Source organism: Castor canadensis, chromosome 1 (genome assembly GCF_047511655.1).
Source record: "Castor canadensis chromosome 1, mCasCan1.hap1v2, whole genome shotgun sequence".
Lineage (NCBI taxonomy): Eukaryota > Metazoa > Chordata > Mammalia > Rodentia > Castoridae > Castor > Castor canadensis.
Window position 1 is genome coordinate 196,308,347 of NC_133386.1, and position 13,973 is coordinate 196,322,319.

Genomic DNA, 13,973 nt, shown 5'->3' on the forward strand with positions numbered 1-13,973 from the left:
AAAACAATTAAAAGTGCCAGCCTTAGGCAACATGTTGCTGGGAGATGAAATATTAAAGTAGGATTCCTATTGGACTGCATACCTTAAGTATATGCCAAAAAAAATTGTTTTAAAATTAACCAAAACATTAAAATAAAAGCAGCAATTCATTTTCCACAAAAATGAAATTATTTTAATTGTAGGAACATCAGAAATCCAGGGAACTCACAAGATTTTTATTTAAGAGAATTTCTGCATGTCCTAACCCTTCAAATTAAGCCATAAAACTAAAGAAAAAAGAAACATTAAGAGCTAGATTGTTATTGATAATGAAAGACAGGACTGTAAAATAGGTACAGTATGGGGGTAGTAGTGGGAGGGGGAGGATGAATGAAGGTGATTAAGGTGAGAGTATATATAGACTTCATATACTTATATGAAATTGAACAAAGAAACCTCTTGCAATTACTTTAAGTGGGATGAGAAGGGAGTTGAGAAGGAGAGACTATGGGGGTGATCCAACCAATGTACAATATAAGCTTAATCAGAATTGTCACTATGAATCCCCCCCCAGTATAATGAATATATCCTAATAAAAAGTTCACAATAAAAAAGAACTAGATTATTTATGAACTACTAAATTCTGCCTTTATTCTGGGGCAGGTATTATATATTTTTTTATCTGGTATACTCTCTTCTTTATTAGCCTATCCCTGTCACACACAATTCCATTACTTCAAATGCCAACTGTCTACTTTATACTGCTGAATTGGATTTTGGTCATCTGAACAGAATAACAACAAAAAATCAATACCTTAACAATAAAAGGTATACTGTTAGGGATGTGGAATGGGAAGGAAAAAGGGGGTGAGAGGAGGATAAAGAGATAAGAATTATCTAATTATCTGGGGTATGAATTATTAGGATATACAGATAGTCTTACTGAAAATTATTTTGACTTCTTATGAATGATTTCTGATTTGAAAAAGAAGCTATTTTGCTATAATATGACTAGTGGAAAATTCTGGAATACAAGTAAATGACCTTGGTTAAAACTGTCATTCACCAAGATTCCACAAATGAATGAGAACCCAGTATTTTTTCTTGAGTTGGGAAGGGGATCTCACTAATTTTTTTCCTTTCCCAAGCTGATTTCAAATGACTTTCTTCCCAGTGTCCACCTCCCAACATCTGAGATTACAGGTGTGAGTCACCACACCCAACTTAAATCTTGTGAAACCTTATTGACCAGTTTTTCTGTGATGCTTTAACATGCCCTAAATGATTGTGGAAGGTCATACTTTCTACCAAGAGCCCCATGTGCACACATTGAGGTTCAGGCTTCTCGTATTGCTGAACGGGAGTATTCATGAGAGCCTGATTCTTCTCTTCCTTTAAGCCTGGAGATGACAGTCAAGCAGTTGGGATACTTAATTCATGGTTTAAGCCTTATTTATCCACTAGAATTCTGATACCCAAACTCTCTGATATGTGAGAGTGACATAGTCACAAAACTTATGGAATCTGTTCTAGAAAAATTATTCGCTAGACACTTATTAACAACATCAAAAAACAAGGTGGATTTTATGCAAAACAACTGCAATTGGAATCAAAACTATTGCAATAGTAGAGAGAGACTGAAATCAACTCCAAATATAATAAGGTCAAGTGAAGATTTATAGCCAATGAGCAGAGAGACATGGAATCAGTGAAGGGAAAATCACTAAAAGGTGACATCAAGAGTAGGATGATTCTTATAAAACTGGGTTAAATGAGCTCTTGTTAAAGACTGGCCAAGGACTTAGATACAAGGATTTTCATAGCAAGGGTAGTGGAAGAAGAATTTTATCAGGTATCAAGGGTGGGGATTTCTTCCAATACAAGAATCAATATAGAATTTTTAAACCAGTTGAAATCACCATAAAAGGGGGACTAATGTGGAAAATAGAAGGAAGGTATGAACCAATTCAGGTTATAATACATATAAACATGAAAATGTCAAAATGAAACACCCTGTATAGCTATCTTTTTAAAAAATTACTTTTAAAAAAGAGACATTAAAAAATGTCATTTTTTAACAACAGAGAACAGGAAGGCAAAACAGGTCCTGTCTTGGGGAAGGATATAGAAGGGTGAATATGGTAGAAATATTCCACACACATGTATGTAAATGGAAAATGAGACCTGCTAAAACTATTCCAGGCATGGGGATAGGGGGATAAAGAAGAATGATGGAAGGGGTGAATTCAACTTTGATATATTTTGTAAGTGTCACAATGTACCCCCAGTACAACAATAATAAAAATAAAGTATAAAAATCTGTCAAAAAGTAAAAAGAACTTATGCTTTTAATTTTTAAAAAGATGGTTATTTCTTAGCAGGATTTCTTGCTGAAACTGAACTTGGCAAGAGAAGACATGGAAGGTCATGGCTGAGGCTATGTTGCAAAGGGAGCTCAGAGGAGCCTGACCAAAATTTGATCAAGGAGAAAGTCTTTGCCATGTCAGAAAATTGATTTAGATTTTAATCTTTGATTTTCTATTTACTGATTCTGCAATTATGCAGACATGGACAAGTCATTAACTGCTCTAAGCTTCAGTTCCCCATTTACACAATGGAGAAAATCACAACAATTCTAAAAATCTCACGGGGACTTCATGAAAAATAAAATCAAAATGAGATGTTGCAGGTGATGGTCCTTGGAAACGTATAAAACAGAGCATGCATATGCTAAAGTTACTCTTACAGCACAGAAGATTAACGATAGGCAATGACCACAATCCACTCATCTCTCTCCAGGCAGAGTAGGCGAGAGAGTTCTTCCTATAAACCCAGGCTATGTACAATAGGAAAGAAGAACCATCAGGATAAAAAATTTCCAAGGTTGGGCACAGTGGCTCACACCTGTAATTGTAGCTACTCAGGAGGCTGAGATCAGGAGGATCACAGCTCAAGGCCAGCCCTGGCTAAAAGTTAGTGAGACCACCCCCCATCTCAACCAATAACTGGGCATGGTGGCTCTTGCCTGTCACCTCAGCTATGCAGGAAGCATAAATAGGAGGATCACAATCCAGATGGACTCAGGCAAAAATGTGAAACACTATCCCAAAAACAAATGAAACAAAAAGTGTTTGAGGCATGGTTCAAATAGTAGAAGGCCTGCTTAGCAAGCACAAGGCCCTAAGTTCAACCCCAAATACCACCAAAAAAATAAGAATTTCTAGACTACAAAAGGAAGACTCTGGACCCTTGCCCAGTTTTTCTAAGTACTCATGATTATCTGAATGCTTGAAAAAGAACCTTAGAATAATATAACGATATGTGATATTGCCACCTCATGACACCATTCTCCTACCACTAACATCTCTTCTCCCAAGGCGGACGTGGAAGAAGGTCATCCCATCATGAACCAGATCAACCACACCAATGTGAAGGAGTTTGTCTTCCTGGCACTTACACACTTGAGAGAGCTGGAGTTCTGCTTGTTTGTGGTCTTCCTTTTTGTGTATATAACAACTGTGTTGGGAAATGCCCTCATTGTGGTCACCATCACCTCTGAGTCCCGCCTCCACACTCCCATGTACTTTCTTCTGAGGAACAAATCAGTCCTGGACATTGTTTTTTCATCTATCACAGTCCCCAAGTTCCTGGTGGATCTTTTATCTGAGAGGAAAACCATCTCCTACAATGGTTGCATGGCACAGATATTTTTCTTCCACTTTGCTGGTGGTGCAGATATTTTTTTCCTCTCTGTGATGGCCTATGATAGATACCTTGCAATTGCCAAACCCTTGCACTATGTGATCATTATGAGGCGAGAAGTAGGGGTGGCCTTGGTGGTGGCTTCTTGGGTAGGTGGTGGTTTGCATTCAATTGTCCAGATAATTCTAATGCTTCCACTTCCCTTTTGCGGTCCCAATATCCTGGATGCCTTCTACTGTGATGTGCCCCAGGTGGTAAAGCTGGCCTGCACTGATACCTTTGTTTTGGAGCTTCTCCTGATCTCCAACAACGGGCTGGTGACCCTACTGTGGTTCCTCTTGCTCCTGGGCTCCTACACTGTCATTCTGGTAATGTTAAGATCCCACTCTGGGGAAGGTCGGAACAAGGCCCGCTCCACCTGCACCTCCCACATGCTGGTGGTAACCCTGCATTTTGTGCCTTGTGTTTATATCTACTGCCGGCCCTTCACTACCTTGCCCATGGACACAGCCGTATCCATCAATAACACAGTCATCACCCCCATGCTGAATCCAATGATTTACACCCTGAGGAACCAAGAAATGAAGTCAGCCATGAGGAGGCTGCAGAGGAGGCTCAGGCCTTCTGAGAACAGGAAACTGGGGTGAGCCATTTAACGGAGACTAAATGTCTAACACTGATGTAGTTTTCTCTGACTGATAGCCTATTTAACTGGCTTATTTCTCTTCAGTCATTTTACTATATGTCTTCTAGCCACTCAACTGTATTAGAGGCAATTATGAGCAAAAGGAAGTGAGAATGAACAATATGAGCTATCTGGCTTGCTGACTGGTGAGAAGTATGGGCTATAAGATTGAAATCTTATATTGATAAGCTTTTAGTATTATCTTTTCCTCTAATACTAACAGTTAAACTCACTTTTACCACCTCTGACATACAAATAGCATTAGCTACTCACAAAGTTGTCATGAGAACGAAGTGTGGCCAGTGTTGTGAAGATGGTAGTTGTGAAGGTTAGCATTGCTTCCAGCAATCATGAATTCAATTAGTGTTCCTTAGTACCTATCCCTCTATTCCTAAATATGCATATACACAGGACATAGACATATCTATTTCATAACACTATCTCTAGTGGTTATTTACAGCTAACAACTAAAATAACTTACTTTTTATTATTTTCATTTTGGTGGTATAGGGTTTGAACTCAGGACTTCATGCTTGCTAAGCAGTTACTTTACCACTTGAGCCACTCTGCCAGCCCTTAAAGTAACTTCTTGATTTTATATTTTGAGCACTGCATTTTAAATATATTTCACCAATTAGTGAAGAAAGAGGAATGTTTTAAATTGCGTTCAGTCAGATATATATATGAACAAATCTATGCATAAAACGATTATTTCCTAACTTTGAGTCCATTCTGCTGATTTGCCCATGGAGCTTAATCTTAATGTTAATTGCATAGTTTGGGGACATATCTGTACAAAATCCACAATGATAGTTTCTTTTGTGTTAACCTGAGCTTTGTTTTCCCCTCTAACCCATTTCCATTTTACCCTCAGGGCTTTTATTACAGAAGCAAAACTATAGTATTTTATCTAAATGCATAGATAATTTAAGACAAGTCATTGCAGTTTGTTGGGGACCAGGCATGACCATGGACTGGGAATAATGGAGTTTACACAGCCTCTTCTACCATAATTTCCCCAGTACCTGGTGTCTTGACCTTTGTGCTCACATTTCCTTGAAGAATACAACCCCCTGTGTCTGCATACCAGCCCCCGATGCAAAACTAGATGAAGTACCAGAACTATTAGGAAAACTCCCTGATGCCAGATTAATCAATACCTTAGATAAGGTGTCCTGCATGCCTTGATGGTTCCAGAACTGATGTGTTGTAATTAAGCTTCTGTAGCCTAAGGACAATTAGCCCACCAAACCTCATTCCTTTCACCTTGCATCAAGAATTGTTAAAGCTTGATTTTCACCTGAGTCTTTTCCTTGTACTGACCTAATAAAATAAACACTCTGGCTCAGGTAGGCGCTCACGTTTCCCATCAGGAACGTGAAGCCCTCCTGATACCAGCGTTCTGTTTTATGTTGTATGTTTTGTGTGTTTTATTTCTCGTTCCCCGTCGCTCTTCGTCAGGCTCACACAGCATACCCATGCAGGCCAGGCAGCAGTTCAGAGCAAAAAACTACCTAAGAAATATCTTTCACCCTCAATACCTATTTTGAGTACCAGGAGAGAATAAAAAAAGCACGTTGTATTCAAGGTCATTTAGGAGTAGCCACTGAGCCTGTGGTAGAATCTCTCTCCCTCCCAAGGGAAGAATTTCATGACAGTGAATGTATATGTCCCTCCCCCTCCCTCTATGTGAATACGATCAAAGTACATTATATTAAAATTGTATTATTACTACTACTCTGTCTAGGAATCCCAGTACTATATTGAATAAGAGTGGGCAGAGTGGACACCCTTGTCTCATTCCTGACTTTCGAGGAAATGATTTATCTCAGTTTTTCCATTTAATGTGATGTTGACTATACATTTGTCACACATAGCCTTAATTATGTTGAGGTACATTCCTTCTATTCCTCGTTTCCTCTAAGCTTTTATCATGAGAAGATGATGAATAGATGCTTTTTCTGCATCTATTGAGATGATCATGTGATTTTTGTCCATGCTTCTGTTAATGTGCTGTATTACATCTATTGATTCGCATATGTTGAACTATCTCTGCATCCCTGGAATGTAACTCACTTGATCACAGTGTGTGATCTTTTTGATGCATTGCTGGATTCAATTTTCCAATATTTTATTGAGGCTAGTACTTTTAAAGAAAATTTTATTAGCATAAATTAATTGTACAAAGGCATTTCATTGTGATCATTACATACATGCACATGATGTACTTAGATCAAACTCACCTTGTATTAACGCCCCTCTTTCTTCCCCTCCTTTTAACAGTTTTTAATGGCCTTATTATGCTGTTTTCACATGCATATATAATGTACTTATTCAGCGTGGGCCTTGGAGATTAGTGTGCATGGTGAGGACACTTTGGAACAAGCAGAAGTATCATGATGATGGGACTCTCTAAGTCTGCCCTTCAGACAGGGCCTAGGTGAAGGCTGAAAGGATGACATTGCAGTCTGGTACAACTAATCTTCAAAAGACTTCACCTTCAAACACAGTATTTCCCCTCCATCATCTACACTAAGGCCAACCTACCCAGGATCCAACAGTGCCTATTTATGGCTGGACACTGAAGGACTTAGGTAAGGACACTGAACTGTCAGAATTTGAGATACCATGAAATATACATGAAACATGTGCCAGGCACTGCAGAAATATTTGAAAACATTGACAGCAAGAAATAAAGAAATGGATATTAAATATCAGAACGTGAGGAACACCTTCAAAAGAAAGAATCACAGACAGTAAAAGACAAGGCAGTTTGGGTAAAAAAAAATCAAGTTGCACAAAAGGACCAGATTTTGTGCCAGTTTAGGATTTGTCTGTGGGGATCCTGAAGCCTCTGTTTATAAAATAGTTGCTTGCTTTAAAAAAAAATCCCAGATTCTACTCATACTTATAATCCTAGCTACTCAGAAGTCAAAGATCGTGAAGATCAATGTTCAAGGCCAGCCCAGACAAATAATTGGAGAGATCCTATCTTGAAAATACCCAACACAAAAAAAGGCTGATGGAGTGCCTCAAATGGTAGAGTACCTGCCTAATAAGCATGAGGCCCTGAGTTCAAACTCTGGTACCACCCAAAAAGAAATTCCAAATTCCCTTAAAAACTGCAAAAGTTTCAAAAGCAGCTCCATTTGCATATTTTGCCTATGGCTCACTGGGTCTCCTCTCCCATATTTTTTTTTGTAACACTGAATTTTGAACTCAGGGCTTTGCACTTGTGAAGCAGGCACTCTACCACTTGAACCACACCTCTAGTCCATTTTGCTCTTCTTATTTTGGGGAGTCTCATGAACTATTTGCTAAGCCTGACCTTGAACTGTGATCTTCCCAATCTCAGCCTCTCCAGTATCTAGGATTACAGGTGTGAGTTACTGGCACCTGGCTCTTCTTTACCTTTGATTTATGGACAGTCTTATTCCCAAACCTGCAGACCCAGTGCTGAAAACTGTTTCACCTTGCCAATTCACACGAGTTTATTCAAACATACATAAATCAGTTCAAAGAGAAGCTATACTTTTATGTAGTGTTTTACATTTTGCAGATGTCTTCATAAACAGCCTTTTGTTGTTAAGCAGGTAAAATAACTGCTTTCAGAAGAAAAGGGAAAGAACCAAGTTACATGTACTTTATAAACTCTATATTTACTTCTTATGCAACCTAATGAAGTAAGTATTATGTGCCCAGTTTACAGAGGAAATGGAAGAAAAATAAAAGATTTGTCTCAGGTAACAATGCAGAAAGATGCAGAATTCCAACCCTGGTGCCAAAGTTGTTAGAATTACCCTACACTATATCACAATAGACCACCCCTGAATGTCACAACAGAGGATCTGAGGCACAGAGAGCAAAGTGGCATCCCCAAGGTCAAAGAGCTGTTTTATAGCCTGCATCAGGAAAGAAAATCTTTATCTGACATTCTTGAGGACAAGTCAAAAATATGAAAGAAATAGTTTCTTAGCCCCTGTTTGTCATGAGCTTTCTCACCTAAATTCCAATGTCTATGCTTGCAAGTTATGGCATGCATTTATCACCTAGGCTTACCTCTCAATTTATAAAGCACTTATTGAGCACCTAATATGTGCCCCGTACTAGGTAAGGTTTGACTATTAGGAAGAATAAACAATGAGCAGACAGGATGAAGTTTGGCTTTTGATAGGGAAATTATACTGAATTAAGGAGAAATAGACATACAGTAAACTGTTACAGGTGTCAAAGGAGACATCAATGCAGGGAATGATGGAGACACACAGGAGGAATATCAGGATAACAGGGATAACTGAAGGGTATCAGTAAAATTTTCACAGAAGACACTCTGGACCTGAATGTTGACGATCCTTTGTCTGGCAAGAAAGATAGGAGAGTCTGAAAGTGGGATGACAGGGTAGGCAGAGGGAACAAGAGAAATATATATATAAGGATCTAAAGGAGTAGACTCACAATAATTTGCATAATATTTGAGCCATGGAAACAGAGAATCAAAGGAAACAAAGTACTAGATAATATCTGACCTGAAGGAAGGCCTTCAATGGTATTATAAAAGGAGCAACCTTTGTTCTGCAGGCAACAGGAAACCACTGAAAAATTTCAAACAATATAGAGGGAGTGAATTTGATCAATTACATGCATGTATGGAATATCACAATGAAATGCCTTGTACAATTTATTTATGCTAACAATAAAGAATTTTCAAACAAAGGAATAGTACAATCCCATTTATGACAAAAAGCTACTCCTGGAAATGACACAGAGGATGAATTTTTAAAATGTCAACTGAAGAAAAGGAGACCACTTAGGAACTCTCACAAAAAAACTAAAGACAGATGTTAGGGATTAACTGAGGATGAAGAAGAGGGGACAAATTGAGAAAAGTGAAGAAGATGGACTACTCAAGAGAAGTGCTTTTGCACAATATCCTGATTCTTTGCAATTTGAATAGCTCAGAGTAAATGTTTAGGATGAAATGCACTGTCGGTACTATGGAAGTTACTCTGCTCTCATAGACAGAAGAAGTGGGGCAAAAAGATATGTAGTTCCAATTTATTTATCTACATAATTCCTCAAGGTCGTCACCTTCCAAAACCTGCTTTTACTTAACCCTGGCACAATGCATCCCAGCTGGGCATTGAACCAGGAACTATCTATCTATAGGATGGTTTCAGAAGAGAGACAGATGCTCAGGCTAAGCATGGCTCTTCTAAGTTAGCTTTTTTAAAATTGCAAAATAAGTCCCTGTTTACTTTTTTGAAATGCATACAATATTGGCTATAACAAAGTAGAAAAGGTGAAGGTTCCCCCTTCTCTCACAGTAATCACTGCTCACAATTTGACATATAACACCAGATCTTTTTCTTTTTTAATTGTACAATGAGGTATAATGTACATAATGTTTACACACTTCCATTCATACGTGTAATGTACTTTAATCATATTCACCACTTCTATTACTCTTATCCACCATCCCCACATATTACATTTCACTATCCTATTTTCATATATGCATACATGCATGTACTTATCATAGTCACCCTCCCCCTCCTACAGATTCCTTCCCAAACAGTGCCTCTTCCACATTCACGTCCTTTTCTGGGTTGTTTCTTTATTTGTTTGTTTTCTTAGGTCTAGATTTTACATATTAGAGAAAAAGTGCAATATCTATCTTTAGGAATCTGGATTATCTCACTTAACATGATGATTTCTAGTTCTATCCATTTTCCTGCAAACAATATAATTTCATTCTTCTTTATGACTGAATAATACCCCCATTGCATATATATATATATATATATATATATATATACCACATTTTCTTTATCCATTCATGAGCTAATTCATCAGCACTTTGGCTAATTCCATAAGTTGGCTAACCCCGTCCTTAGGGTCTTTTAAGCATAGGATCATATCATCAACAAATGGGGATAAGTTGATTTCTTCCTTTCCTATTTGTATTCCTTTTTCTTGTCTTATTGCGCAGGCCAAGAATTCATCTACTATATTGAAGAAGAGCAAAGATAGTGGACACACTTGTCTCGTTCCTGACTTCAGAAGAAATGCATTCAGTTTCTCCCTGTTTAACAAAATGTTGGCTATAGGTTTGTCATGTACACCTGTATTACATTGAGGCGTGTTCTCGCTATTCCTATCTCTGAGCTAACCATCAGAATTTATTGAAGTAATATGGGTGGAAAAAATGCCCTGGGCTCAAATCAAAGACTGACTTGGCCCTTAGTTTGTAATATGGCTTACTATATATCACTTAAGTCCACTAGGAATTTTAGTTTTCATTTATTGATCATCAAGCTGTAAAAGACTGTTCACTCCTGGCTCAAATGGGAAAAATACAATAAAGTTAAAAATTCCCTTAGTTGAGTTTGCTTCTTCACCCACATCCAAGATTTTATAATCAAAGAAGCAACAATCTACCATAGGAAAGGTAGTAGCTACCATTGTTTCCATCTTGTACTGGGGTGAATGTGCATAACTGTACTCTGCCAAGAAATGTAAGTCTAACATGGACAAGCACTGCTGAATATTTATATGGAGGGTGCAAAAGGAAATCCATCTATACACACTGCCTACAGCACCATGGTAACCTAGCATTTCATGCTCTTTCTCCATATAGGCATACCTGGACCTTAGCTGCTTTCTTCATGAGTACAGCCATCTCTGTTACTGGTCTTGTCATCTTCTTTGTGTTAAACCCCATCATTTATCCAACACCTGAGTAACCATGATATACAATTTCAAATTTAAAAAGAATAGGTATCACTTATATTATATAATTGTTAAAGATAATAGAAATGCAACAACCTAAACTTCCACCGTAATGGAGAAAGGAAATTGAAAGGATGATTAAATCAACCAATTCTGTAGAGTTCCTTGTATAAATTATTCTTAGATTTATGGATCCTAAAATTGGCAGGCAATGTAGAATAGTAGAATGATTGTGGAATAAGGAGCCAAGAGAAATTTGTCTTATTTCTCCTCTGCCACTGATTTTCTATATAACCTTGGCAAATTGAGTTACTCTTATTGTTTTCAGTTTTATTACTACTGAAGTGGGAATAATAAGCTATCTTCTCCTCAAACCTCAGAAGGACATTAAGAAATGTTATTGTACTCAACTATGAAGCAGTTTTTAAAACTATACATATTACACTTTTCAAGTGGATAGCTACCATGTTGGTAATGAGTGCTAATTCCTTCAATATCTTTTTTTTGTGGAACTGGGGTTTGAACTCAGGGCCCCATACTTGCTAGGCAGGCACTCTACCACTTGAGCCACTCTACCAGATCATTCCAATATCTTTTAAACAGCTCCCTGGTAGACTAGTGACTAGGATTTGATGCTTTCACCAATGTCTATGAAACCACAGAAACAAAATAGGAAGAGCTATTCTGACTAAAAATGGTATAGGGAACCCAGAACTCTTTTTACAAACCCTATCTTATGGTTCTCTTCTTTAGTATCTTATAGAGGTAGATTGCCACAGAACTCATGAGCACCCACTGGTCAGCAAGAAAATGAATGACCTAACTCCAAACCACAATTTGTACTAATGATGGAGCTGAAACAAGTAGAAGTAGGTGATTTCCTAGGTACTACAACAAGTTAATAAAGAACATGGAGGATACATAAAGGATAAACCTTGCTTGGTTTCATTCCTCTGAATTACTATTAATTTCTTCAAAGATGTGCATAAAGGAAGAAACATAATCCTCAGATTATACCAAGGTAACTGAATTTGTTTTTGTAGATTTCCCCAATCTCAACAGCTAAGCTTTATCAAGTTTTTCTTTTTATTTGACACAGCAGTTTATGTAACTACTGTGTTAACAAGTGTTGCCATATGGTCACTGTGACCTGTGAGTCCACCTTCACAACCCCATGTACTTCCTACTTCACAATCTCTCTGTCTTGGACATCTCCTCTATCACTATTCCAAAGAACCTAGTGAATCTTCTTTCAAGGAGAAACACCATGTCCCTCGAAGGCTACATCACTCAGTCATCAAGTGGATGTTTTCTTCCACCTGTTTGGTTGGGCAGACATTCATTTCTCTTTCACTGAGGCATTTATCATTACATGGCCATCTCCAAGCCACTACACTATGTGACCATCATGATTAGGGGACATTCACTTCCCTCAACGTGGCTTCTGGGTGGAGGTCTTTTTCACTCTATCATGAAGATCTCCCTGCTGGTCCTAATCCTTTTCTGTGGACCTAACATTGTTGATGGGTTCTACTGTGATGTTTCCCATGCCCTCAACTTGCCTGACCCAGCACCTTTGCTATTGAGCTACAGATAATTTCCAACAAAGGCCTGTATCCTGCGATTTGCCCTTATTCCTGTGTTCTACGCAGTTATCTGGGATCACACACAGAGTAGGAAGAAAACCATTTCCACCTTCACCACCCATATCACTGTGGTGGTCCTCAACTTAGCACTTCACTGCCATCCCATGGACAAAGCTCTCTCCATCATCTTCACTGTCATCATCCCAATCTTGAACCCCATAATCTATACCTTAAAGAACCAGGATATGAAGTCAGTAGTGGGGAAATTGAAGAAAAGACTTTCACCTTCTAAGGAAGAACAGCCTTATATTAATTGAGGTCAAGATGAAATTATATAATTGAACTACTTAAAATAATAGCTATCAAATTATATGAAGGTATGGATAAATAACAGAGAAACTACACTCTACAATTAAATATGCTAATAAAAGTTTTTTAAATTACCAGTCAAATATTTGGACTCAGTATGTGCAACCAATGGATAGGTGACTTGAAACACCGTTATAAAGAAAGAACATCAGCAGAAACTTAAGCATGAAGAATATAACCCTTGAAAAACAACTGACAGGAAGCAAGGTATAAATATGAAATGGAATAGAAGTCTTGGATATCCAGGCAGTGTTGTAAAGGATAGCACTATGATTTTCAAACATATATAGTTTGATAGGGACATTTGTCTCAACACCTCAGGACTGCAGTCACTAGGCAATCGCTCATCAATTATCCTGTGACCATTAGAGTTCTGTCACAAACTATAAACTCTTGATTCTAGTCCTTTTTGTCTGTTGAGTTCATTTATAATGGTATATGATGACTAAGACATAAAGAGGAGAAATAAGGGTTCACTTAATCCTGGGCCTCTGGCCTCAGACTTCATGGCTCTAGAAATAGCAACAACCTAGAAAGTCCTATTTCAACTGCTGGGCATCACTTCATAATGCTTCTATTCTGCAAAGCAGTAAATTGAGCTAATATACAACACCAAATGCTATTGTATAAATAATTTTATCAGCTTATCTATATCTAGCTACCTGTTAACTTACCTCTATCTAGTTCCCCCAAAGCAAAGTTTTCATATAGAATAAGTGGGAAACAGTTAACAGGCATACATTTTTAATTATCACCCATGACATGCTATGCAGGTGGACATCCAAGTTAGGGAGTTGTAACTATTCTCTGCTTGATGATAAAATGAAGGGTAACAAGAGGAAAGTGATTAAGGTCCAGTTCTCTGTTCTGGCTTCTTATCAGCCTAATCCAGGTAACAAATATATCTGTCAGATTTATATTTC

At 37.9% G+C, this 13,973-nt stretch overlaps 1 protein-coding gene and 1 pseudogene across 1 annotated transcript; both read left to right on the top strand.

The window, feature by feature from the left end:
* Positions 1-3,383: 3,383 nt before the first annotated feature.
* Positions 3,384-4,328, top strand: Or4d6 (olfactory receptor family 4 subfamily D member 6). The gene has a single exon (XM_020151827.2). The coding sequence runs from the start codon at positions 3,384-3,386 to the stop codon at positions 4,326-4,328; it is 945 nt and encodes a 314-aa protein (XP_020007416.1).
* A 5,420-nt stretch (positions 4,329-9,748) lies between these two features.
* Positions 9,749-12,692, top strand: LOC109674971 (olfactory receptor 4D10-like; annotated as a pseudogene).
* Positions 12,693-13,973: the final 1,281 nt, after the last annotated feature.

Coding starts and splice junctions, on each gene's coding strand:
- Or4d6 (XM_020151827.2), top strand. CDS start 3,384: ATGAACCAGATCAACCACACCAATGTGAAGGAGTTTGTCTTCCTGGCA.